Consider the following 27,946-nt stretch of genomic DNA (forward strand, 5'->3'; position numbering starts at 1 on the left):
ATATTAAATTATCTCTGCTGTGGTGGAGTCGAGTTCCGGTATCATCTCATTTTCTGAGAAATATATCTTAAGTCGTCTACCGGGAAGATTGCCATTTAACTGAAATGGGGGAATGAGTCCCCTTCCTTATGCCATACCCCCTTGAGCAAATGGACTTCATTCCAGCCTCCTATAAAAGTCACCAAGATCATACCTCTCCAATCATGCTCTTTTTCTGCATAAGAGCTCCGACCAGCCTCTTTGTTCGGCTTTGTGCATTTCGCATTTCCCTTGAACACCCCTGTCTTTACTGTTATGGGGGTGGTAGGGGATAGTGGAAGTGCAGGCTGTTTTGGGGATGCATTGTGGGAGTGAAGAAGGCGGAGAGGGGCATTTCTGCAGAATTCAGGAGTCCTTGAGAAGTCACAGGACTATAGGAATGGCTCTGACGGAGGAGAAGAGCATCACATGTCGAAGACCTAGTCCAGCCTCATCTTTCCAAAAGCGGTGGGCACAAAAGCGAAGTCCACAAGCGGGACGCAGGGCAGGCCAAAGCTGGTGTCCCTTGTCCGCACTGTCCCCCCCCCCCCAAATGCACTGCCTTTCTCTTGCAGGAAGAAGCTAACAAATCAACAAAATCAACAGCAATCCCCCCCTCCACATCCATGCATGTGCCATGGGGGTGATGATTTCAAACCAATTCTTTCTCAGCCAGATTCTTTCACCACCATTCCCTTCATCAACTCACAGAAAGGCTGTTCAGAAACAACACCTCCTTCTACGAAGGCCCCCAAATCTCCCCTTCCCCCACAAAGCATGCTGTACCGAAGAAAACCCAAACTCCCTACCCACATCCCCCTTCCGTTTTCAATGCCCAGAGTAGACCTTTGGTCTGGATGGGCAGGATAGAAATCCAATAAATAAATAAACAAAGAATAAAATATATAAATAAATGCCCACTTCAGTGCCTGTGACCATGCCCACGGTGAGCCCCAGGAAGGGAAGAAAAGAAACCCACCTTCCATCGATGCCAACCCTCTCCTTGGGGGTGCAAAGTGCCAGGGAGAGACTACAGCACATAAATGACTCCTAATAATGTTTTCAGCCTTCATCCCTCATTACTCTCTTTTTAAAAACTGTACATATAATTACCCTGTCATTGTGCATCCACTTCGCTTACTGTTGGGCAAGGAGGGGGCCTGTAATTGGGCTGAAAAGGAGGGCTGGAATAGTTTTAAGTGCCATCATCACTGCTGTCGGCTCTGGCTATCATCATCATCACCATCATCATCATCATCATCATCATCATCATCATCATTATTATTATTATTATTATTATTATTATTATTATTATTATTGGTGAAATCTCTGCCTACTGCAAGTCTCTGGTTCAAGGGATGCCATGAGGGAAAGCTCCCCCATATGCTTTACTAGGGAGCTGGAGGTCTCCTCTTCACACACACACACACGTGTGTGCATGGACAACCAACCCCTTATTTTAATCCCTTGACGCCCCCCAACTCACAGCCCCCTTCCCCAAATTAGAACTGGGCTGTGGGGGTGCCTGAGAGAAAGGAAGCGTCCAGGAAAGGGGGGGAGGGGGGCAGAGGCAGGAACGGGGGGGTTTCAAGACCCCCAGACCAACCCCCCCTCACACACGCCTGTCAGAAGGGGGACCGAAAAGCCCACCCCTCCCCCTATTTATTGTGGAGCGTTGGGGGGGTGGGGGTCTCGAGGAGGGCCACGCTGGGACCCTCCCCCTCCTCCTACCTATGGGGGGAGGGGAGGGCCAGAGACTTCATCCCCACCTCAAAAAAGGGGGGAGCTTGCCCCTCCCCCCTCATTTTCTGAGGGAATGAGACCCCCCACACACACTCACACGCACACTTTATTATCAGCCCAAGGGGAAATATTGGTAGCCCCCCTCCCCTCCCCTTCCCTCCTCAGTCCCCGTCGTGGGCTTACCCGGCTGGGAAGGGGCCACGCTCACCTTCCTCTTCCTCCTCCTTCCCTTCCCCACAAGCGCTCAGGGGTCTCCTCAGCAGCCGAGCGGCGAACCCGAGCGAGAACCTCCCCCTGCCCGCCTGCCGGCCGCGCCCCGTCCCTCCGCGCCAGGCCCCGCCCCCTCACGAGCAGTGGCAGGGAGGGGGGAGAGGGGGGGAGAAAGGAGGGGGGTTAAAAAAAAAAACCTGCGAAAGGCGGCAGCCAATGAAAATCCCCGCCGCCGCCGCGGGCTCCGCCCCTCCCGCCTCGGTTGCTAGGTAGGAAAGAGAAGGTGGAAGGGAAGGGCGGGGGTGCGTCCGACGGGGGGGGGCGGGCGCCGCTGCCGTCCTGAAAGCCGCCGCCGCCGCCGTCGCTAGGCAACGGTTGCCATGGCGAGCGGACTCAAGCGGCCCGGGGGGGGCGGAGGGCGGAGGGCGAGGCGAGGAGGCGACCAGGCCGCGGCTGCCTCGCCCCGGAAGGCGGGCGGAGAAAGAAAGGGGTCCCGCCGGGTCCGTTCCGTCGTCGGGCTGAGAGGCGGGCCTGGATCAGGACCAGGGCCCCGGGGGGGGGGAGCAGGTGAGAAGCCCAGGAAACCCGAAACTTCCTTCGGGGAATTAGGGTGTGTGTGTGTGTGTGTGAATGGGTGGACACGTGTGCGTCCCTGGCGTGTTGGGCTGGGATGGCCTCTCCTGGCGGTGGGACCGACAGCCCTTTGGGACCCCGGGAGGGGGCGGGGGCGGGGCGGCAGAGGGAGCCACGGTGGTCCTCCTGTCCAGCTGTATGGCATGGACTACAATTCCCATCGACCCGTCGTCGTGGACAGCGCAGGCTAGGATGGTGGGAGCTGGAGTCCTGGCCCACGAGGGTGGCCACAGACAGATTTCCTCCCCTCCTCCCCCAAGGAGAACAAGCATCCCTTAGAAAAGAGGGCAAAGGAGGATACTGGTGTGCATAAAGTAGCACTATCCTAATTTAAATGTCATTGGAATTGTATGCTTTATTGAGGAGGGCCGTATTTTGCACTCAAATAGGGGAGCCGGTGACCGATTTCCCCTGTTTCGCCCCCATGACCCCTTTGCAGTCCAGGAAAACAAAATCTTAAGTGTGCTTCGTTAAGTGCCACCCCCGTAGCGCTTAAAGCAGTCTCTGGGCGGTTTGCAATTTTAATTTTGCAGCTGATCCATTGCACACACAGAAGGATGGAAGGCAGAGTCAGCCCTGAGCCGGATCCTCGGACCTGGGATCGAACTCAAGTCCTGAGCCGAGCCTTCCCTGCAGTCCTGCGGTTGAAGCACGCGCGGTGCCCGGAAGGGTTCAGGGGCTGCTCCAGGTTGGAGGATGCGCAGCTTCCAAAACCAGACCTGGAACCCCCTCTTTGTGGCTCTTCCTCTTTCCATCAGATTTGCACTGAGCTGCCCTTCGAAGGGAGGACACGGGTCACAAAGAGTGACCGCCATTGCAACACAAAGGGCCACCCTGCATTCAAGAAATGAATGGAATGCACCAGGAAGGCTAAGTTAGGCATAGAGCAGGCATTATAGGTGGAAACAAAAGAAAAAGGGGGGGGAAAAAGTCTAATACACGCTGGTGTCTTAAAGGCTCCCTTTTATATTTTTCAATATGAGCTTTTGTTGATAAATCCATGTCATCAGACAGCAGGCAAAGGGCTAGAAAAACCGACCTCCAAATCCTTTCCCTTCAGCTTGCTGTGTGAGGTTGAGCCAAGCATTTGGTCCCTCTCAGCCTTGCTCTCAGACAGGGTTGTTGGGACAGAGAAGAGGGAATGCAGCACCACTTTCACTGCTTTGACTTCCTTGGAGGGACTAAACTCTGCTACCGTCTTGATATTCTGCTTGCTGTCCTTCTGTGTGGATTTCGAGCTAATAGATCCACCACTGACATGGTATTCTCCCTCCGACAGTTGCAGGAGAAATGCAGGGAAGAACAACAGCCACTCTTAGTGGCCTTCATAGACCTCACAAAAGCATTTGACTTGGTTAGCAGGGATGACCTTTTAAAAATACTTCCCAAGATCGGATGTCCACCTCGTCTCCATAACATCATCAGGTCCTTCCATGATGGAATGAAAGGCACTGTAGGTGTCTATCTCTGGACTAGATCAGACGGAAACCTCTTTAACCTCTCTAGATTGAGAGCGAAGACCAAAGTCCAACTGAAATGCATGCGGGACTTCCTCTTTGCAGATGATGCAGCCATTGTTGCCCACTCTGCTGAAGACCTCCAAAAACTCATGAATCGTTTCAGCAAGGCCTGCCAAGACTTTGGACTAACAATCAGCCTGAAGAAAAGAAAAGTCATGGGCCAGGGTGTGGACTCACCTCCCTCTATTACCATCTCCACACAAGAATTGGAGGTTGTTCATGACTTTGTGTACCTTGGCTCAACCATCTCTGACACACTCTTTCTGGATGTCAAGCTGGATAAACGCATTGGCAAAGCAGCTACCATATTCCCCAGACTCACAAAGAGAGTATGGCTCAATAAGAAGCTGACAACACATACCAAGATCCAGGTCTATAGAGCCTGTGTCCTGAGCACACTCCTGTCCTGCAGTGAGTCCTGGACCCTTTGTGCACAGCAGGAGAGGAAGCTGAATACGTTCCATATGTGTTGCCTCCGACAGATTTTTGGTATCACCTGGCAGGACAAAGTCCCAAACAGAGTAGTCCTAGAACGAGCTGGAATTTTCAGCATGAATACATTACTGAAACAGCGATGTCTACGTTGGCTCGGGCACGTCGCTGATGGTCGGATTCCAAAGGACCTCCTGTATGGAGAATTAGTGCAGGGAAAGCGCCCCAGAGGGAGACCACAACTGCGATACAAGGACATCTGCAAGCGAGATCTGAAGGCCTTAGGAATGAATCTCAACAGATGGGAAAACCTGACATCTGAGCGTTCAGCCTGGAGGCAGGCATTGCATCACGGCCTCTCCCAATTTGAAGAGACCCTTATCCAGCAGGCCGAGGTGAAGAGGAAGTCACAAAAGCAGCAAAAGCAGGGAGCTGGACAGGGGGCAGATTTCATTTGTGTTCAGTGTGGAAGAGATTGTCACTCTCGAATTGGCCTCCTCAGCCACACTAGATGCTGTTCCAAGTCCTCCATACAGAGCACGTTACCATAGTCTTTCGAGACTGAAGGATGCCTAACTAACTGTCCTTCTGTATTATCAAATCATTTCCAGTATATAGCAGTTCTAGTAGGGTTATCCTTGGGCCCATCACGAGAAAATTGGATTCTTTGGAAAAGACCATAATGATTGTTAGCCGCCTAGAGTGGTCCTCACCCGACCAGATAGGCGGGATATAAATTAAATTAAATAAATAAATAAATAATAATAATGTTGGGAAAGGTGGAAGGCAGCAGGAAAAGAGGAAGACCCAATACGAGATGGACTGGTTCCCTAAAGGAAGCCACAGGCTTGAGTCTGCAGCAGAGGAGCAGGGCTGCTGAGGACAGGACCTACTAGAGATGGCTCATTCATAGAGTTACCATAAGTTGGAGGCAACATGACGGCACATAACAACGACAAACAACAAATTAGGGTTTTCAAGGCTTTGAGATGCTGAAGAAGTGGTTTGCCATGGCCAGTGTATTTCCTTGGCTGAAAGGGGATTTGAATCCAGATCTCCTGAGTCTTAGGATGACACTGTCCACTACATCATGCTGGCCCTTGACACTGGGGGAAAGCAGTGTTGTGGTAAATAGCACATCTGGCTGGCTGGAACAGAATAGATCAAGTCTGGACCTGCTAGGTTGCCGGTCCAAACTATATATAGTCATAGTCAGTAATCAACTGATAGTCAGGGTTTTGTTTTTTTAATACAGGGGAAAAAATGATACCATCCAAGAAGAATCGGGCAATTTCAGCAGCCTTGGGGAAAACACCAGGGTCTTCAAAATTTAAAGAGAAGAGAAAGAAAAGTCTGGGAGAAGAAAAAAAATAGTCTTAAGTAGGGAGTGACAGCCCCCAAAGAGCGAAATGTCCAATTTAAAGTCCTCTCTAAGGGGCAGGCCTAAGGGAAAAGCTCTTCCTCAGATCTTGAAGGTGTGCCACTGGTCAGGGCGGAAAGACAGATTGACTTCTGATTACCACCAAAGTAATAACCACATCAATTAAGTTGATTCTGACTAGAAGCAACCATCTCCAAGGTTTCCTAGGTATGTAGTAGGTAGTTTGAAAATGTTGACCTTTCCTTTCAAGGCTCGGTGAGGAGTCAAGCACCTGAGGTCTGGCCGTGCCGCCACATGCTCTTGCTTAACAAGCTGTCCGACCAGGTATTGCTATTACTATCTCTACACAAAGATTTCCATAGCCCTCTTCCTAATCAAATTGCAAAGCAGTTTACAATAAGAACATATTTAATTAAATTAATAGCTAAAAAGCAAACTAAAATACCAAAATTGCAATAGAACAAACACTCCATTAAAACAATTAATTGAAGTTATGTGTTTGCATATATATTTGCCCCTCAAATCTTCTAGAATTAATGTATTCTGATCTGATCTTCTTAATGTTCAGGGTTTGTCTTCTACAGACAGAAGGGCTGCAGTGGCAGAAGCTCCATCCATCTGGCTTCAGGGACCCCTCACCTACGCGCATGTTAGCTTTCTCTCCTCCCTTTACATCACAGCCGACCCCATGCACCAGGGGTCTTGTGACATGGTCAGGGTGCTCAGAGAGACTGCTAAGGGCAAGTTCCATTCAGCTAGCCTGGTTATAAACCTCGTGCAGTGGAGAGGTGTTCCATAAGTTTGAGGACTCCGATCGAGAGGAATTCAATTTCAGCTCTTATGACAAAGATGGCTTTTAAAAAATTATTTCCATAGAATCAACATCTAGAATTCAGTTGATTCAGGTGCATGTTTTTCCTCCAGCGGAAAGAGTATGTAACATCATCTAGTCATTATCAACATGTGGATTATGGTCACTAGGTTAAGTGCGTACAAATGTTTGTGTTAAAGCTTTTCCTGAACAATGTTTTATTGAATGTATTCCTAGTAATGTCGACATAAACCATTAATGAAATAGTACTGCATTTGTTGGAGAACCTCGCTTAACATTTTTGCAGGGTTAAACCTGGATTAGCACAATCTAGGAAATCAGTCTAATACCCTTAGTTAATATGATACGAGCATTACAGTGCATTAATCTTTCTTAAACATTATCAGATTATGTCAGGGAACTAACAGCTGGCTTAGCAGCCTGTTGACATCTTGCTTCACCACAGAGCTCATTGGGAATAAGGGCAGACTTTTAATGAAGATTGTGGGACATGGTGAAGAGGTGGGGACCCTGTTATTTCACCCCATATCCACCTATAGCATAGCTTACTGATGGGCAGAGGTGGCTTATAACCACAGAATTATTAAGCCATTGCTTGCAGAAGTCAAGATTCCCTACTGTAGACTCCACACCAAATAATATACTTGTATCCGTCTTATTCTAGGCACCCTGATGTCCTGGGACACCAATATTTTCTGAAGCAAGGGTGATGTTATCACATTCATATGCATTAGTTAGCCCAAGCCTGTCTTGCTGTGGTTCATAACATGTCACAGTTGTAAACTGAAGAAGTGTGTACTTCAGCATGCCTTTAGGGAAAAAAAAACCAATCCAGTAAAAACAGTTGGCTTTTTTTGTCCACTTGGTTTCATGGGTCAAATTCAAACATCATGCCAAACCATGGTACGTTAGATACTGTTGTTGGGAGACAAACCAGAATATGAGCTTCCAAATGTACAAGAAAACGATGCTACGCAGTTCCCTGTCTGCTTTTGATTTGTCAACATGCCTTTAGATGAGAAACAGTGATAGTCACACAACTATAGTTTGTTGATTCAGACATCACACTAAGCTCATAACGTTGTACAGGCGGCAGCAGCAAAAGCCATCCCAAATAATAGGAAAGGCAAGAAAGCAAAGTGGCTGTCCAACGAGGCCTTACAAATAGCAGAGAAGAGAAGGGAAGCAAAATGCAAGGGAGATAGGGAAAGTTACAGAAAACTGAATGCTAACTTCCAAAGAATAGCAAGGAGAAACAAGAGGGCCTTCTTAAATGAACAGTGCAAAGAAATAGAGGAAAATAATAGAAAGGGAAAAACCAGAGATCTGTTCAAGAAAATTGGAGATGTTAAAGAAACATTTTGTGCAAAGATGGACATGATAAAGGACAAAACAACAACAAAAAAGTCAAGTTTTTACCTACTCATAAATATGAGAGAAACTTGTACATACCAGTTTTGTTGTTTAGTCGTTAAGTCGTGTCTGACTTCTTCGTCACCCTGTGGACCAAAGCATGCCAGGCCCTCCTGTCTTCCATTGCCTCCCAGAGTTGGGTCAAATTCATGTTGGTTGCTTCGATGACCCTGTCCATCCATCTCTTCCTCTGTTGTCCCCTTCTCCTCCTGCCTTCACACTTTCCCAACATCAGGGTCTTTTCCAGGGAGTCTTTTCTTCTTATTAGATGGCCAAAGTACTGGAGCCTCAGCTTCAGGATCTGTCCTTCCAGGGAGCACTCAGGGTTGATTTCATTCAGAACGGATAGGTTTGTTCTCCTTGCAGTCCAGGGGACTCTCAAGAGCCTCCTCTGGCACCACAATTCAAAAGCATCAATTCTTTGATGGTCAGCCTTCTTTATGGTCCAGCTCTCACTTCCATACATTGCTAATGGAAAAACCATAGCTTTTACTATGCAGACCTTTGTCAGCAAGGTGATGTCTCTGCTTTTTAAGATGCTGTTGAGGTTTGTCATTGCTTTCCTCCCAAGAAGCAGGCCTCTTTTAATTTTGTGCCAGCTGTCAGCATCAGCAGTGATCATGGAGCCCAAGATGGTAAAATCTGTCACTACCTGTCACCAGTGTGTTTTTGGACTACAACTCCCAGAATTTCCCCAGGAAACTATGGGGAAAAGCTACTTGGGAATTCTGGGAATAATGCAGGAAGAAAGTCTTTCATTTGCTGTACTTCTGGGAGTTGTTGGTTAAACCTCAGAGTACAAGGACAATTGTAATAAATCCCTAGGTTTTTAACATCTGGTGGACAAGCAAAATCAGCAGACCTGGGAGCAGGGAAGGATAGGGAATACTTCTGCTTTGGGCATTTGCAGTCATGCCTCAGAAAGGATGATTGGCCCTCTTGATCTGGATTAACTGGCTTCTCTTACAGAGCAAGAATGGCATTTGCACCACCTAAAAACCTGGAGGGCCCCAAAATGCAAACAAAGATGAGTGCATGGACACCCCTAAACCATCAGCTTATGAATGATAAGGCGAGTATCCCATAGCTGTGTAAAGCCTTGGTCGAATCTTCATCCGTAATTCAAGCCGTCCGGGGGCCTATAATGTGTTGCACATGGCAGAGCATATACATAGGTTGGTTTACTCAAGAGTGGTTTCTCAGCTGTCAGTTCACTTGGCTTTGGTTGGTGACTGGTTGCATGGGCTTCATTTGGAAGTTGATTGCTCAGGTGTGGCAGCTTTGAAGTATTTTATCTCGGGAGGAAAAGCGTTTCAGCTCTTGATAGCAGCAATTCGAGAGTCTCATCTAGTTTAGGCCACAGGGATGGGAAGGATCTCCAGTGTTCTTCTTAAAAGGAAAATGATCTGGAGTGTATCTACGGGCATATTCACACCTGCCAAAAGAACGCCAGTTATACCGGTCCTTTCCATACCTCTGTCTTGTACCTACACATTTATTTTCACGGCCCCCATAATATATACACTGGTGGAAATGTTCCTGTTGGCTTTAATGATCTAGATTCATTTCTTCCTGTTTGAAACGTTATTGCTGACGTACCACCTGGCGGGCTGAGGCATCAAGTTGTTAGCAAGACAAAGGGCCCATGGAAGTTAATATGTGCCAAGATCATTCCTTTAAAGCCATAGACCTCAGTTTATCAATATATCAATATGCTGACTCTGCAGAAAAAAAGAATTAATCACAGGGGAGCCAAGCGGCACTCGGGTATGGAAAGAAGATTGATAATGTTCACATGCTGTACCAGTAAGGCATGAATAGACAGATCATCGGTACAATTTCAAACCACCCTCTTGGCAAGGGGAAAATAAACCGCTGGCCAGGAAGTGAAGTTGATCTTGGCCATGTGTCAAGTGCTCAGAAATTTATGAAACAATCTAAAAAAAAAACCCAGCCAAATCAGAATAACTGGGGTTCTTTTGCCAGATGCGATCAAGCCCTGTGTTAGTTTTTGTTATCCCCGCCTATGAGGCTTGCTTTTAAGGGAATCTTATAGCCTCTGGCTCCGATAGATTAATGGAGGAGAAAAACACACTCTTCCCCCCCCCCTTCCTGGGATGTGTTGAAGGATTTCTTAAAAGTTTGATAGTGGTATTTAACAGAATTGCCAAGCTCCATGGGATTATGACAATTGCTGTCCGCCATGGCATCTTGCCTGCATGGAATTTGCCTGAAAAAAAAGGTAGAAGGAACACCAGCTTTGACCAGAAATGAAACTGAGAGGCACAGAATTTGACAGTTTCCTGCCTAGAACGAAGAGCAAGGGACAGAATATATTTAAAAAATAAAAGGGAGAGTGAGGGTCAGGGTCTCTCTTTTTTTCAGGAACCTGGGAAATGTCATGGATGCTGGGGAAGAATCAGGAAGTCTCAGTAAGGAAGGAGTCTTCTTGGCATGGTGAGATTCAGAGAAAACAACAGAAAAGAAGATGCTTTAGGAAGTCTTCCTCGGATTCCTAGCTTGACCGTTCCCCTTTACTCTGTGGCTGCCTCCTGTCTTGTTTTGCGGTCCTCTGCGCAGAACCGTTTCTTCCCGTCCTGCATAATAACTGAGCTCACAGCTGCCCAAATGAGGCTGACCGGTAGTAGCTTCACTCCTGACTGAAGCAAGCATTTCATAATTGCTATGAAACAGAACTTGCTGCCATGGGATGCCGTGCTGGCCAAGGCATAATTAGTGATAATTATGGGCCATCAGCTTGGTCCTAAGGCCTCCCTGGGTTTTCTAAGGACTCAGGTATCTTCCCCAGTCTTCTTTTTTTTTTAGTGGCGCTCTGAGATTGCCCAGCTTCTCCCAAGACCCTCCAGTTGGCCAGAGCATGGGATCTCCTCAGATGCACACGGTCCGGGTGGTGGCCCCTCTGCTGGGACGGACACACACTGGGGGAGTCAGACTCCCCATCATCAGGTGCTTCAGTCCACTGGGTTATACCAGCTAAAGGAGACGAGACAGAAATCTCAGATGAGAAATCTCTCTGTGGCTGTCATGACTCCATGCGATCTTTAGCAAGGCTTGGAGAGGTCCCTTGGTTGGATGGGAGCCTCCCAGGACTTCCCCGCCATCATGGGCCACGGTGGCTTTTCCTTTTCCTTTAAATCAAAAGAAATAGACGGATGAGGTTTAGAGCCACTGAACCTCCAAATAGTCAGAATCATGAGTGCAGCTTTTCAGTGACTTGCCTGCGGCAGTGAAGAGAACGATCATGACCATTTTTGCTAAAAAAAGAGTGAGAGAGAGAGAGAGAAGAGAACAGCAGAGAAGGAGAAACAAGCCATCTTTTCTATAAGACCCCATAAATCAAAGTAAATCTGGACTATGTTTGGGATGCCGAAAGAACAACAAGGTCAGGGTGAAATAGAGGTTGGGATTCTGGTCATCCAAAAAAGGAACTGAGATAATTTTCTGAATTAGAATTATGGCTTTGGTGACACGGATCCTTTAATAGCAGACTGAGTCACTGACTTGACTCATTTTTAACAGCTTGTTGAAGTCACTGATTTGTAGTTCAATTTTTTGTATTACTTACCCAATGTTTTCTTTAAAGGTATTTGAAGAAAGAAGAAGCCTGTTGAGGAAATGGGTAATCCTTTCTTTCTTTCTTTCTTACTGGTTCTGCCAATTCCATGGGCCACCGTGGAGAGACCAGGCTGCGACGGGATATGTCAGTTTATTAAAGAACGCTCACCGTTATTCTTGACACAGAAGGTCAGACTTTCGGAAAGGTACATTTAGAAGCAGTTTGCCGATTGGGAGGTACAATGATTCTATAAATGTCAAACGTGTGTCCAGATTACAAAAGCATATGAATCCGCCATTGATGGGTACAGTACTTGGCAGTGATCCTGCCATTCCCGTTAGACTTGCAGGTGCTTCCGGTTGGCCGTGGTTGTGAACAGGAATTGGAGTGCATGGATCTGGGGACCAGCAAGGGGCAGGGGCTGTTGTGTCTGTCGATAGCCATTCCATGTGGTAGCCAAAGAGAATCTCTTGGAAGAGATATAATGTGTCTGTGAACACCAGATGCTGAAGGGATGGCCAAAGAAGGCCATTGCTTCATGCCATGCTATTAAGCTTTCCAGACATTATCTGGCTTTCCCCTGTTGGAAACAGCATGCTGGTCTAAACAGACCCTTGTCCCGGTCCAGTCAACCACGTAGAAGGGTCTCTTTCCGCTGATCGTGCGCAGCAGGGGCCAGCCATGGGGTTTGACGTTCACAAGATCTTACCAGCTGCTGGTGGGGGAAATCACTTCTTTAGGTCTATGCTTAAAGGGTGCCTGAAAACCTGCGTCTCCCCCGTTTTCCTCCCAGTTTGACAAATGGACGGACAGCCAGAGGAGAAGAATCCTGACGGACTTTGTCCAGCGCTGCTCCCTCTTGCAGCTGAAGTTCTGCCTCAAGCAGCTGCAGGACCGCGTTCCGGCGGAAGCTCTGGATTTCACCACCAAGCTCCCCAGGGTCTTGTCCTTGTACATCTTTTCCTTCCTCGACCCTTGGAGTCTTTCCCAATGTGCTCAGGTAAAACTCAGTCCGTTTAAACCCATGAAGTAAAAAACAGAGGGAATAACTGGACATGTTTATTCCGGACCTCCTTATGACTGGACCACAGCAGGAAGCCTTTGGGCTAATTTCTGAAGAAATGAAGTTCAGGGCTCTATAAAATCAACCTCTTCCTTTCCCAGAAAGCCCTTAGGGATTAATGAGTGGGTGGAGGGGAGAGAATGAGAGAAAACAGAGTGTGGGAAGCAGGCCGAAAATGGAGGGGTTCACCTCCGTTTAGCGCCAGTCCCATCATGCATAGGTGTTTCCATCACTGATCATTGGCTTCAAACCCCTTTACTACGGGAAATGCGGCCCTCTTAACACATCATCCATTGGGCAAGGTGTGCCTAACAGGCTGCATGTGACACACAAATACACCTCGCTGATAACTAAATATGTCCCCCATCTTCTACAAGCCCTGCGGCACTTTCAATTTTTTTTTAAAAGATGTTGAGGGAGATTCCACACACATACACATAGTATACTCTGTGGAGCACAGAAGGCCATTTTGCCATTTTTTGTACCTCCTTAGCACGCTGGGGTTTCTCATGCATTCCATGCCAAAAGCATAAAGGTTTTTGGCCACTAGAGAGCATGAGGAAACTTCTTCCATTTAAAAAAAAAGTATTTTTAAAGGAGAAATATGGATTGGAGATGAGCAGGGGATTGGAGTAGATGTGGTCCTATTATGCATGTTTGTCCTTTGTCCTTCCTTAGACGGCCCATCACCATGTCCCTTAGAATGCAGCCCTGGATAGGAAAACAGGTTGCCCACCCTGGCCCAGAAGAAGCGAAACAGGAGGAGACGGTGACAGGATTTGGCTTGTAATTCAAATGAGTTGATCTAAGTCGGGACATATTTGTGCAACAGAAACAAAAGGATTAGAAAAAAGGTTGTTGTGTTTTTTTCGGACTCTTTGGCCGTGTTCTGAAGGTTGTTCTTCCTAACGTTTTGCTAGTCTCTGTGGCCGGCATCTTCAGAGGACAGCACTGATCCCAGCCGTGAAAGCCTTTGCGAATAGATTAGAAAAAAGTTAGAAGTGTCCTCTGTTTTGCTTAGTTCTTAGACACCAGTGCCCAACTGGAATGGGAAGAATTGACCAGTGGAATGAGTTGCTTAAGAAAAATTCTGGGGAGTTGCCTGTGTTTCTTGTGGGCTTCCAAGTGAAGGCTGGGCAGACCCAAACAGGGGAAGGCAAGAGTGGTTTATAGGGTCCCTTGGCACTGGGACATTCATCCCACCTCTTCACATGGAGTGGTCGGCTGCATGGGGAGGCGGGTAAGGGCTCTTTCTCCGATGGGTGCAATGTTGGGCTTTTGCTCAATCTGAGATTTTCAGAAGCCAAGGCAGGCGCAGAGGGTCGGGGGTGCAGATGCGGTGGCTTTGCTGAATCCCCAGTGTCTCAAAGAGAAGAGCACACCTTCTTGAAAGACCCGTTCTGTGGTCTCAATTGAGTTGTGATCTTTGAGAGCCTTTGGTTGTCAGAGTAAAGAGATGGACAGCGGTTTGATTCCATGTAACGAAGCTTCTTATGGGTCCGGAAGAGACCACAGCAGCTCCAATTTGGGTGGAAGCACTGTCCTGTGGTAGAATACCATACCTGCTTTTCATGCACAAGGTCCCAGGATCTGCCCCTCACTTTCCCAGGTGAAAAGGAATCTTCAGGTGCCCGGCTATAAAAGATCTGAGCAAGCGAATGCTGCTGTGATGAGGCAGTACACACAGGCTCTTTGTACATATTTGTTTCCCTGGGGACACAAATATGAAGTGCGGCACCATAGGTGCCACGGAGATCTGTTCCTTCCCCCTCGAACCGGCCACTCCACTCACTGGTTGACACGCAGCACGCATGTCTTTTATCGTCAACATCACCACAATTGTGGAAGTCACCTGGCCAGTGCTTCCTTGCCTCCCCGCTCATCCGACCGCTCAGCAGCCGAGCAGAGAGACTCTTCACCCTACCTCTTCACATGGAGTGGGCGGCTGCGTGGGGAGGCGGGGAAGTGCTGGCCGGGCTGTTTTTGCGATGGGTGCAATGTTGATGAAGAGGGCGGATGTGTGCTCTGTGTGTACTTTGCATGGTATTTTATCTGTACCAACCAGGGCAACCCTAACGCCAAGGATATCCGTGTACAAAATTTTGCTCCGTTACTTGGATATTAGACCACAGCCGCCTTGAGTGCCGTTCTTTGGGAGAAAGGTGAAGCATAAACCCAATAAATACTCTAATGAGCCTGCCTTTAGTCTGGGGCGGACAACATAAAACAGATGCAACTATGCGCTTCATTAAAATCCATTTTCATTGCCCGAGGGTTAAAACTGTGTGGTTATCTGAAGAGTGTGAGCCACGGATGCGTCTTGGATAATTTCTTTGGCATTCTCAGGTGAGCTGGCACTGGAAACACCTGACGGAGCTCGATCAGATCTGGATGCCGAAATGTCTGCGGTTTGGGTGGCACATCAGCTTCTCTCCAACTCCATTTGAGCAAGGAATCTGGAAGAGAAACTATATCAAGAAAGTGGAAGAGCTCCAGGTCATCAGGCATAAGGTAACCCTGTATTTTGAGAGGAGAGAGACCTTTCGGGAGATAGGTTTGGACCTTATACTGTAGTAGCCTTATGCAGGCTATTCCGTGCAAGAATTGTGCAGGAAATCCATGCGGGAATTAGGAGGTCTCACTTGTATTCTGAAGGGAGCAAGATGATTCTCCGCAGAGCTGTGCCAGCCAGCGTAGCAGAACCTGGAATCAAGAAGTGGAATTAGTTGGCCAAACTTTTTACACCAAGTACATGTGTGTAAACTTGTGGAATTTATTGTCTCAAGACACGGCAAAGGCTATTGGTTTCTGTGGTTCAAAGGAATTTCCTCTTTCAAAGGGAAGAGACCAGGTATGGGCAGTCTTGTGGTTCTTGTGAATTAAAATGTTGGCCCTCAACATGGGCTGCACCAGGCCCAGAAGGTATTTTAAAAATGTAAACAGGAAGTAACTCTCGGGGCAGTCCAGGCCATTATCAGAAAAATGTTGACGGTCAAGAAGCTTTTCTAATGCTTGGCTGAAATCTCCTTTGTCACGATTTGAATCCATGACTCTGGGTCCTACCCTGTGGAGTTCCAGAGAACAAGCTTGATCCATCTTCCATGTGACAGCCTTTCAAATATTTGAAAACGGTTTTCATTCTTCTCCAGGCTAAACCCCGCCGGTTCCATCAGCTGTGCTCCATAGGGCTTGGTTTCTGGACCATTTACCACCTTAGTCAAGGCTGCTGGTAATAAAGCAACAAAGCATGCTCATAATTGGTGGCCACTAGTCTCGAAGGGATTTGGTGGCGCTGTGGTCTAAACCGCAGAAGCCTCTGGGCTGCAAGGTCAGAAGACCAGCCGTCATAAGATTGAATCCACATAGTGGAGTGAACACCCGTTGCTTGTCCCAGCTCCTGCCAACCTAGCCGTTCGAAAGCATGCAAATGCAAGTAGATTAATAGGCACCACCATGGTGGGAAGGTCACAGTGTTCCGTGTCTAGTCATGCTGGCCACGTGACCACGGAAACTGTCTACGGACAAAACGCTGGCTCTATGGCTTAGAAACGGGGATGAGCACCGCCCCCTGGAGTTGGACACGACTGGACTCAATGTAAAGGGGAAACTTTACCTTTTAGTCTTGTTGACAAGGTGATTCTGGAAGTTACAGGCCAAAGAAATAGGTTTCTGAAGTTGCAGGCAATAGACCCAGTAACCAGGAAATGTCTGCTGTGTCATGCCATTTATTTTGCTTCTTCGCCTTTTCCTCCTTTCAGATTCCTCCCAAAGAAAAATTTGAGGTGGCTGAAGTTGAGCCCATAGCAAGAGAGGCCCCAGAGGGGAGACAGTCCAGGCTGTCAGTTCTTCACTCAGCATCCCTCTTAGAAAAGAAGAGGAACAAGGAGAGGAAGGAGGCCCCTCCCTGGCGTTCTTCCGATAAGCATCCAACAGACACCGTCCGATTCAACTACTTGGACAATCTGGACCCCATCGAGCAGGCTAGGCAAGCGTGAGTTGCAACCTGGTTCCCATAATGTAGTTTTCATTAGAATTAAGTAACGCCAACCAGAACTAAGTAACGGCACAGTTACATTCTCCTTCCTCCTCAAGAGCAGCCCTGCCAAACCATTCATTCCGAGCTCTGAGTTAATCACCTAGAGTGTGTGAGTCTGTCCTGTCCTGATTAGCAGCGGCATGCTGGAGTTGAATTCTGGTTTCACGGGGACAGACGATTGAGGGGAGTCTTCTCGTTTTTGGATCTTCTCAAGGAGATTTCGGTGAAGCCAGGATTTTGCAGTAGATCGTGTAAGGCAGCAGATGGCTTGCTGCTTCTGGCATGCACAGAGAGGCATACTGCAGTAGTTCATGCTGCCCGCAATCGGCCCGGGAACTTCTGGAAGCCATTGTCTCAAAGCACCAATCTGCACATCACAAGCTTTGGTCCTCTGGATCTTTTGGACTTGAACTCCAAAGACCCCCAAGCTTTTTGCCTAGTTCAGCTAATCTGAAGAGGAACGTATTTGGCTGCCCGTGAAGTCTTCTATCCACAGGTTTTACATTCATAGCAGCCAGAATAGACAGCCAGACCCTTAGACCTTGGTCTTATATCCCTGTATTTATTGTTGTTTTAGATATCATGTTCTTTTTGTTTGTCCAGTTTGACTTTTTGCAGTATATGACAGTTCTTGAGGTTTTGTATTCCATTTTGTCTTACGCATGCCTTGATGCCGTAACAATAAAGTATGTAGGTATGTATGCACAGGTTTCACAGCTTGGGAGCAGTGATAGAGAAGGTCGTCTCCCACGTCCCCGCCAAATAAGCTCACATTAGCTCTTGGGGGGGGGAGTGCCTTCATCATCATCACCTTTTTTTAGCCCCTTGCCCTGCCTGGATTGCGCAAAAATGTCACTGGAACTTGTCTGAGTTTCATGCCTGTCTGCCCCACCTTGAACCCAAGGCTTCTCTGACACCTCCTTGGCAGAGACACACACAAACACACCCCTTGTACAGCTGCCTGTTGCTCTTTCATGGAATCCGTGCCAAACAAGACAGCTGGGTGACATACTTTGTTTGGGGGGCTCAGAATAGCCATTGTAGCTGGTCTTTTTCCTCCCCTCTTTCTACTTTTTCTGCCACACCCACATTTCATTCTGCCTGCAGACTCTACCCAGAGAACAGCCTCTGATTCTGCTTCAGCAGAACGCAAACTCTTCCACTGAAAATCACACATGCGTGCACACATAGCCACAGAAATCTATGAGCTGAATCAATCTGTCTCTCTATATAACAAAACCTTACTCCCCTGCCTGATATACCCCAAAGGGGATCTAAACATAATCTAATATTTCCCTGTTGCTTTATAACGTATTGATCTATGAGCCTACTAATCCTAAATCTTATTCCTAATTATCCCAAATATACAGTATTTAATGAGATGTGGAGAATGTAAATGTAAATTGAGGGTTCAGAAAGGACACAGAGAAAACTGCTGCAATGCAGGCTTGCACCAGGACATGTGTCCTAATAGCAGATGCTCGGGAGATTTCCGAGCAGCTATCCCCACCTTTCAAGTGGAAAGAACCAATGTGAAAAAAATACCTTCTGGTGTTTTTTTACTTGCTTCTAGATTTTATTGGTACAGACAGCCATCATTTACAGCTTTTCTTTTTTCCTCATCCCCCCTAGCTTGGGAAACCTATGGCAACCCCAGTCAGGAGACACTGAGTTCTCTGCTTTCACTGCCTTTGGTGCCAGATTGTCTTTAAGGTTCATTTCTCAAGAAATCGCTCCAGGATGCTTAAGAAGTAGGTTTTGCCTCCACTGCTCCTCTAGCAAGCCTAGCCTTTTGCCTTCTAATCTAGAGAGGTAAATGGGCCTCTGAATATTATGAATTATTATTACAGAGGTTCGGAACGATCAAATTCAGATGTGGATCTATTTGGAATTGTCCGAATATGGCATTATTTGGTGAATTTCAAGTGGGTCTGAAGTTGACATGTAGTTATGCTATGTGATTCCCTGATAGCACTGTTTGGCACGGGGAAAAAGAGCTCGTCCGCTTATATTCTGCTTTAAACCATCTTTTGATGGTTGTTGTGGGTTTTCTGGGTGGTTTGGCTGTGTTCTTAAGGTTGTTCTTCCTAACGTTTCGTCATTCTCTCTGGCCGGCATCTTCAGAGGACAAGAGTCAGAAGTCTGTGCTCTGGTGCAGTTTGTTTGGATAGTTGAGTATTTATAGCTGTGGGAACAGCTTTTGTCCTTTTCAGGAGATTGGGTCATTATGGTGATCAGTGTATTTTTTGTTGTGGGTGTATTGTTGTGATATCTTTCACTGTGGTTGATGGATCGTTAGCTGGTCTTTTGTGTGCAGTGATCACCGGTCCTTGTGGCTGGGTAGAGTTCCTTGACCTTTTGCATGCTGTGTTTTTCAGTGCTGGGAGCCAGGCTTTGTTGAGTTTTAGACTTTCTTCTTTTTTGTTGAAGCTCTGTTGGTGTTTATGGAGTTCAGTGGCTTCCCTGTGCAGTCTGTGATTGCTGGTGTTGTCCAGTACTTCTGTGTTTTGAAATAGAATTTCATGTCCAGCTTGTTTTAGGGCATGTTCAGCTGCTGCCGATTTTTGCGGTTGTTTTAATCTGCCATGTCTCTCATGTTCTTTGATTCTAGTGTGGTTGCTGCATTTTGTGGTTCCAATATATACCTGGCCACAACTGCAAGCTGGGGCTCGACCACTGCACTCCTGTCCACTCCTCTAACTGTGCATTAAGAAACTGATTTTTTTTCAACTAACTTACGGGAGTGCTGAAGCGCTTGCGTCCTGGGATGAGTGCAGGTCTCTCCAGAAAGACACCCTGCTCAACTCAGGCAGCATCAGTCCTAGGCCTGTCTACCCCCCCCCCCCAAAAAAAAACCTGTTTGTGCCATGAAAAGGATGCTCTGTTCCTCTCTGTCCTGGCAAACCATTTCCACCTAAGTTTTCTTTTCCCTGCTCCTGCAGGAGGAAGAAAGGCCTCACCCGGGACCTCAGCCAGCCAGCCTTTCAGAAGAAAAGGAGACCGGGCAGTGGAACATACAGACTCCGGAAAGCAAAATCCTTGGCAAGTATTGCCACCCTTCAGCCTGAGGGGAGATGAGCAGCAAACTCAGGGTGGTGCCCAAATCTGGACAAGGAATGGAGGGGGTCTTCTCTAGGGGCCAGCCCTCACCCGACCCCGTCAGGCCCCTATGTCTGTGCTCCACTCTTTTTGATGGCTCTTTGATGTTAGCAGGGTGACGGGGACTCCCGCTTTAAAACCACCAACTTGAACAAAGCGGGCGTTTCGTCTTTGAATCCCAGCCTTGAGCCACGCAGGCGTTCCTTGGACAAAGGTTTTTCAGTCGGTGGGGCACAGGCTCTGTATATTGGGGGCTCGGTCTGAGCCACAGGCTCTGTAAAGTTACCTTGATGGACTACAACCCCTCCCCCCCGAATCCCCCAGGCGTTGCCCCCTGAACGGCCACCAAATTCAGGGAGCAGGAATCCGAAGAAGCAGCCTTCCCAAGCTGTCCATGGATGGGCATGGCCAGAGAGGGCGAGGCTCCCTGTCGGACCCAGAAGTCCTCCTTAGAGGGACGTGGGATGTGTCATCGCTGGGCAAGGGAGATGCGGGGGGGGGGATGAGAGAGGGGAGCCGACAAGTTCCTGATCCCAGGATCCCGCTGCATCTGAAAAGTCTCTGCAGGATCTTTCCCTAAATTTTTGGAAGGATCTCTCTGTGATGGGCTCTCCCCTTCCCTGCCTCGCCTGCCCTGAGCCTGCCTTCTGGACCCTCTTCTGGGCCACCGGCCTCCCCAGTCAAGTGGTGTCCGTTCTTGTCTAGGCATTAGACCGGGGGGGGGGGAGGCGGTTTCCAGTGCCAACTGAGAAAAACCTTTATTTCAGTTTGCCCAGACCCAAAAAATATCCCAGAGCACCTTTAGGTGGGGTGACCATGTTGGGATGAGCATTCAGGGGAAAGAGTCACCTCCCACTTCCGCATGTGTGGGCTTGCAAAGGTGGAAGGGCGTTCTTCCTCAGCATTTCTTGGGGGGGGATGTATTTGATCTATTGGTTGCAGAGGATTTCCACTGAAGCTGGGGTGGCTGTGCCATCTCTCCCAGGGCGCACATGCACCCAGTCTCCCATTTTGAAGAGACCCTTGTCCAGCAGGCCGAGGCAAAGAGGGAGTCACAAAAGCAGCAAAACCAGGGAGCTGGACAGGAGACAGAGATTGTATTTGTCCTCAGTGTGGAAGGGACGGTCCCTCTCGAATTGGCCTTCTCAGCCATACTAGACACTGTTCCAAGTCCTCCATACAGAGCACGTGACCATCGTCTCTCGAGACTGAAGGATGCCTAACTAACTAAATGGGGGAGGCTGCTGCCTGTCTCTGTAAGTGGCCCTACAACTGGAAAGCAGATTTTAAATTAATGGGTCTTTCCTTGAGGGTAGATTTCCCTCTGCCCTCAAGGAAACACTCATTAGGCCCATAAGAAAGAAACCCAGTTTGGCGGCGGACGAAATTGGCAACTATAGGCCCGTCGCCAATGTTTCTTTCTTAAGCAAGGTAGTCGAGAGGGTGGTGGCCGATCAGCTCCAGGCGTTCCTGGATGAAACAGATGCCCTGGATCCATTCCAGTCGGGCTTCAGGCCGCGCCATGGGACAGAAACGGCATTGGTCGCCCTGTGTGATGACTTATTGAGGGAGGCCGACAGGGGCAAAGTGTCTCTGTTGGTACTCCTCGATATCTCAGCGGCCTTTGATACCATTGACCATGGTATCCTCCTGGGGAGGCTCGCCGAGTTGGGGATAGGTGGCCGGGCCTTTGCTTGGCTCCGTTCCTTCTTGGAGGACCGTCCCCAGAGAGTACAGCTTGGGGAGAATGTTTCGGCCCCGTGGTGCCTTAATTGTGGGGTCCCACAGGGGTCGATCATCTCCCCAATGCTGTTTAATATCTACATGAGGCCGCTGGGAGGGGTCATCAGGAGGTGTGGAGCGCAGTGCCATCAATATGCGGATGACACACAGCTCTACATCTCCTTTTTTCCAACTGCAGGAGATGCCGTTCTGTCCCTTCAGCGTTGCCTGGAGGCTGTACAGGAATGGATGCAGGAGAACGGGCTGAGGCTGAACCCGGACAAGACAGAGGTACTGAGGGTGGGCGCCCCCACACCTGGGGACATGGGAAACTCCCTCATTTTTGGGGGGCTGACCCTGCCCGCCAGGGATGGGGTCCATAGCTTGGGTGTCCATCTTGACCCGGCGCTCACCATGGAGACCCAGGTGGCGTCCGTGGTCCGTTCCGCTTTTTTCCATCTCAGGCGGATAGCCCAGCTGCGGCCCTACCTTGATGTGGGGTCTCTCACCACTCTGGTGCATGCGCTTGTAGTCTCGAGATTAGACCACTGTAATGCGCTCTACGTGGGGCTACCTTTGAGATTGCTGCGGAAACTACAGGTGGTGCAGAATGCGGCGGCCAGACTACTCAGTGGGCTGAGAAGATACCAACATATCTCCCCCACTCTGGCCGCATTGCATTGGCTGCCAATCCGATTCCGCATTGATTTCAAAGTGTTAACGCTTACTTACAAAGCCCTAAACGGTTTAGGACCTCGATACTTGGCGGAACGCCTTCTCCCATCTAGATCTACCCGTGTCACTCGCGCGAGCCAGGAGATAAGGCTGAGGAGCCTAACGCCGAGAGAGGCCCGAAAGGAAAAGACCAGAATCCGGGCCTTCTCGGCGGTGGCTCCTCGCCTTTGGAACAACTTGCCCCCTGAGATTCGCGCGGCTCCCTCGCTGGGCATTTTTAAGAAACAACTAAAAACATTGATGTATAGGCGGGCCTTCCCAACAGAAAACCCTTGACGATCTTTTTTCTTATTCTGTTCTTTATTATTATTATTTTTTTATTTAAGTTTCTGCTGTAAAGTTTTAAAATTACATTGTTGTTTTTACTGTAAGCCGCCTAGAGTGGTCTAATATGATCAGATAGGCGGGATAGAAATAAAATAAATAAATAAATAAATAAATAAATAAATAAATAAATAAAGGGGGGGGGGGGAAGCCTGCTTTCTGATCTTTGTAGGCGCGTGACCACCCGCCAACCCCACCAGAGTCAATAGGTGCGGATGAGCGCCATTTCTCCAGGGTGTGCCGGTCCTCGTCCCTGAATATGGCAGGAAACCAAAAGCACCGCTCTTCTACCCCTTTCCTCCTTGGGAATTCTGTCCTGCTGCCTCCCTGAGAGGCGTCTGCCCGTCTGCAGAGCGGAGCCCCTTGTCAATGCGGTGTGGGTTCTGTCCTGTGCGGAGGGAAACACCCCCCACACACCAATCCCTCCCCGGCTCAAAGGCTTTTCGGTTTAACATATTTTGCTTCCTTGTCCCCCCAGCAGCCGCCTGGGGCCAAGCTACCGAGAATGCCGGCGTGTAAGGCTCAGGTACACCCCACCTGCGCTGGCTTTGTCTCCCCCCCCCCCGCCCTTTGTCTGCTGCACCCATTCCGGAGGGGCGGGGATCCTCATTCTGCTTGTAAGCCCCGACATCCGCCTGTCCTCCTTGTCATGCTGTGTGAGCTCCTCTGACATGTTAAGCTCTTTGCATGCCCGCCTGCGTCTCCTCAGGTTGATCCCTGCCAATCACAAATGTCTCTTCTTGCAACGCAGCCCGGCCTTTCACATATCGTCCGCGCCTCTCAGTCTCATCAGCCGAAAGCCGGGGAAATGGAAAAATAGCGCCACCAGAGCTTCCAGAGTGTTTTCATTGCGAATGCTTTAGCGCATTTCACAGATTGCCCCGTATTTGAGTCACCTCGTCATGTATTATTTCTCATGGGATCGTATGGCTTCGTAACAGATTTGCAAAGCAAGCGTTTCATTGTCCTGGGCTTTTTCTCATCTTTCTAAGCAAGAAACAAAGCTGAAATCCTGGACTCACTTATCTAGGAATAAGTTAATAATAATAATAATAATAATATGTTAACAGACAAAGACCTGTACCTTCAAAGGTCACAGGTGGGGTGACACATCGGGAGAAACACATGACCATATTTATTTATTTAAAATAGGTTTATCCCGCCTTTCTCCTTAAAAATAACCCAAAACTATTTAGCATACAGAGAAAAATCTCATGTTGACGTTGGAGCGTTGTGCGTTGGGATGCGGCTTCCAGAACTTTCCAGCCACTTACAGTGTTAGTTGAAGAAATTTGTTGAGGTTTTTAGTCTGGGAAAAAAGTAAGCTTTCTAAGTTCTGCGGTCAGGTCCTGGAGGTGGACTCTCATGTCCCTCTGTGGACAAGCAGGCCTGCATGACAGGTGGACACCCCGAAGGTCACGTGCAATTCTTATTTGTATCTTACAAACCTTTGGTCCGATTCCCAGCTTTCATTCCAGGGGCCAGCTGACAGTCTCGCCCGTGAGCGGCCACTTCTTTGGTAGAAACAGAAAGCTAGCAGTTCGATCATTCTGCAGGGGCCGAAGACTGGCGTCAGCCCCAGCTTCTGTATTCTAACCTATCGCATAGCTGGTTGGGAGTTTGAATCCTCCACCGTTCCTCCTGGAGAGGGGCTAGACTTGATGATCCATAGGGTCCCTTCCAGCTCTAAAGTTCTAAGATGATGATTCTGATCACGGTCTTCTGTGCCCTAGAAGAAAGATGTCTGATAGAAGTCGGCAGGCGGAGCTGTGCTCAGGCGGGTTTCAAGACCAAATTTCCCGGTTGTTGGTCTGGTTTCTAAGGGTGTTGCCAAAATTAAGGAAGGGCAGGAACTGCAGGGCCTGGCTTCCAGCTGCAAATCCCGCACTGCATCTGTCTGTGAGATGTGACCGCTCTCCCTTCCGTCCCACCTCATGCTCATCATCTGCCTTGCCTCCTAGATGTCTCTCTCAGCCGACCTCGCCTCCCGGCCAAAAGCAGCAGATCTTCCAAGCTGGGCAACCTACGAGCCCACCGGCGACCCAGTGACCAAAGGCACAGCCAAGACCCTTGCCCAGACGGCCCTCTGGAATGCGGGGATACGGCCCGCGCCTGTTCGGGGGCTGATCCCAAGGCTGAGCGAGAAGGGGCAGAAGGCCTTCACCTGGACCAGCCGAAGCTCCCCCAGTAAGTGAACAGCCCGGGATGGGCTGCAGGTGAGGACAGGTGGGCTTCCGAAGGGGGCAAGCCCTCCCTGAGCGGATGCTCACGAGCTCTTCCAGTCTGCTGCTTCGTGGTGGAAGACACCCCCTCCTTTTTCTGATGGGTCTCCTTCAGCCGTAGATCTCACTGTTCAGGGCTCAGGACTACACCTTCCCTGATCCCCGACAGCCACACTGGCTAGAATGCTCTGGAAGTGGTATTCCAACGCGGTAAGATTTCCAGGCCCTTTGGCTGTTTTGGCCCACTGTTCTTTTCGGGGCAGCTGTCTCTCGCTCTCTCCTCTCTGCTGAAATCAGAGGAGACCAGAGTTATAGCTCAGGGCTCTTCCAGACGGAAGATTTTACCTCCGCGCTTTCTTTGTTGGAAGAATTCCTTTGTCAGGTTTTATTTTTGTGGCTCCCATTCCCCCCCCCCCCCCCCCAGTTTCTACTTCTTGCGGTGTTAATCGTTTAATCTCTGTGCCCGTTCCAGCTTCTCCTCTCTTTGGAAGCAGGCCCTGGCAAGTCCCGCCATCCAGCCCGGGGTCTGAGGAAGAGCAGGAAAAGAGACAAAGGCAGATCTTCACAACATCCCCACTGAAATAATCTCCCAAAGAGGAAGAAGGCCTTCCCGGTTCCACCGCCTGGACGTTTGTCTTTCCAGCCTCCATGAAGACCAGTTGTGTGGAGACAGAGACCATAGATGGGTCACATCTGGATTTCCATGATGGACTGTTTGAAAAGACCACTGGACAGCCCGGTTTTAAGCCCTTGCCGTGTGGCCTCGGACGAGCCGCTGTGTCTCTCACCAGCGAAGAGGGAACAATCGCAGTTTACCTTGTAGGGTGGTAGTGTCAATGTGCGTTAGAGCAGGGTTCCCCAACCCCCAGTCCACGGCCCGTGGCCGGTCCATGGCCATGGCAAGACTCGAGACAGATCTGCCCCCCACCACACGCACTCCCATACCTACACACCCACACGCATGGCCCACCACCCACACGCACAGGTGCCACATCCACCTGTGAGCATGCCTCTCCCCTCTGTGAGAGCACCTCGCCCCTTTGTACATGTGAATGAGTGCTCTGCACCCAGCTGCGAGTGTGCCCCACCCCTTTGTGCATGCGTGCCAGTGCATTCCGCCCGTGCGCGCTAGCACTCCCCTCCACGAGTGCGCTCCACCCCTTTGTGCATGTGCGAGAGCATGCCATGCTTCCCCACGAATGAACTCCACCCCCCCAACCAGTCTGTGACTCCAAAACAGTTGGGGACCACTGCATTAGAGGAATTATCCCAGGGCAATCCTATCCATTTCTACTTAGAAGTAAATCCCACCATGCTTCGTAGGGTTTAGTCCCCAGTGTGTACGTACCAGGCTTATAGCCCAAAATACTTTGGAAAGGGGGTAGCTGTCCTTGCCTAACTTATTCTGGAGTGTGGCACAGCATAAGCAGTAGGCAAAGAGGGTGGGGGAAGGTGCCTTTGAGTTTGGGTGTAGGGCTGAGGGCTAATCAATGGAAAAATCATGAATGAACAGAACGATCCGGGCCAACTGGACAGGTGCCGTGTTGATCTCTACGCCCTTTGCTGCTCTCGGCTTCTCCTTTTCCTTGTGCACCTTGTTCCCAGTAAGAATAATAATCAGGTACCATCAATTCTGACCTATGGTGGTCCTTTTCATTGTTTTCCAGGTCCTCAGAAGTGGGTTCTCATTCCTTGGGACGGCTGTGCAGCTTGTTCGAGGCCACCCCGTTTGGCTCTGCTCACAGGAGATCCAATTGGGGGGGGGAATCAAACTCCCAACCTCTGTCTCCCTAGCCGGATGCCAAATCCATGGCCAGCTAGGAGGCCGTTCCCAGCACCCCTTGCTTTAATTCACACTCCGCTCAGATGCTGTCATTGTCACATCATGGCAGGGCCGTAAATGTAGGCATGGGGAGGGGGGAGAGAGAAACAGAACTGCCTGCCCCTTCTGTCCCAGATGCAGCCCTCAGCCCCTGCCAAGGGGAAGGAGAAAAAAAAGACACAGAATGCAGTGCTCCTCAAAAGAAAAAAGATCTGTGTTCCGAAACCAAAATGCAAGGGGACAGAGCTGAGAGATGTTGCTGCGTGTCTTCCATCATCCACCCAGAGATTGTCTTTTAGATTTTGGCCCTCTCTGAAGTCTGGCACCCTGGGGGAAAAGTTCCCATCGCTCCACCCTAGTTATGGGGCTTAGAAGCGACTTGGATGAGGAGTGAAACGTTTCAACCTAAAAAAAAAAAGAAGTCCAGTAGCCAGGAAATCCACGTCCACGCAACCTCCCCAGGATGCCTGGGAATCTTCACAGATACACTCCCCCCTAAGTTAATGGCCTGCATCCTTGGAAGAAGGCGGTTTGGCAATCCCACTCTTGTCTCGTGGATTAAACCTGCACCTCACTCCCGAATGCCAAGCATGTCTCAAAGCAGGATAATGCGCTGGCCACCAGAGATCCGAAAACCTTGTGGTTGAACCATTTAAGGAACTGCTCGTTCCAGCAGCCAGATCTCCGTAGCCTTTAGCTCAGCGACCACAGCTCCTTTCCTGAGGGCAGGCGGTCCTTCCCAGCTCCTTGGCTGAGGAGGCCTCGTAAAGCACCCCGTGCTGTAAAATGAATGACATGTCGGGAAATCCTGGTCTTTCCCAATCATTTTGGAGATGAAGTTCAGACATCCAAAAATACGGTTACTTTTCTCGCAGGCTGGGCAGACGCCCCAGGAACGAGTAGAAGGAGCAACAGATTGAGAGAGTTAACCCTTTGGGACAACCATGTCCGGACTCCCCCAAACTCTGATGCTCCAGCGCATTTTATGGGAAAAGTTGCTTTTGAGCTGAAGGGAGTGCTTTGGTTCTCCTGGAATGTTTCCTCCTCCCCTGCAGACCTTCGATCTGCCTGGGATTTTGCAAATTTCACTTTCTGTTGGGAGAGGGTTGCCCTCAGGCGGCCAGATGGTCCCAGTGCAGCCGCGAGGGCCTCCAGAATGGCTCC

General features: G+C 49.2%; 2 protein-coding genes across 6 annotated transcripts in view; one reads left to right on the plus strand and one right to left on the minus strand.

Annotated features, from left to right (window-relative positions):
- The window catches only part of FZD3 (frizzled class receptor 3), a 36,032-nt gene extending 33,946 nt beyond the window's left edge, over positions 1-2,086 (minus strand). For 2 of the 3 annotated variants that reach the window (XM_078381385.1, XM_020812600.3), the window contains exon 1: positions 1,945-2,086. The gene's annotated coding sequence lies outside the window, so the exon portion shown is untranslated. The remainder of the gene's footprint in view (positions 1-1,944) is intronic. The other variant, XM_078381379.1, reaches the window with a different exon arrangement.
- Positions 2,087-2,308: 222 nt separating this feature from the next.
- Positions 2,309-26,597, plus strand: FBXO16 (F-box protein 16). 3 transcript variants are annotated; one of them, XM_072986071.2, is made up of 9 exons: positions 2,309-2,538; positions 9,152-9,254; positions 11,787-11,822; positions 12,553-12,759; positions 15,169-15,333; positions 16,581-16,813; positions 19,801-19,900; positions 24,700-24,925; positions 25,433-26,597. In XM_072986071.2, the coding sequence occupies exons 2-9, from the start codon at positions 9,159-9,161 to the stop codon at positions 25,543-25,545; spliced, it is 1,176 nt and encodes a 391-aa protein (XP_072842172.2). In that variant the 5' UTR covers positions 2,309-2,538; positions 9,152-9,158; the 3' UTR covers positions 25,546-26,597. The 3 variants fall into 3 exon arrangements, with proteins under 3 accessions (XP_072842172.2, XP_078237516.1, XP_072842177.2); XM_078381390.1 differs by lacking the exon at positions 2,309-2,538 and adding an exon at positions 6,186-6,261; XM_072986076.2 differs by lacking the exons at positions 2,309-2,538; positions 9,152-9,254 and adding an exon at positions 9,267-10,639.
- The last annotated feature ends 1,349 nt before the right edge of the window (positions 26,598-27,946 follow it).

Source organism: Pogona vitticeps, chromosome 1 (assembly GCF_051106095.1).
Source record: "Pogona vitticeps strain Pit_001003342236 chromosome 1, PviZW2.1, whole genome shotgun sequence".
NCBI classification, from domain to species: Eukaryota; Metazoa; Chordata; class Lepidosauria; order Squamata; family Agamidae; genus Pogona; species Pogona vitticeps.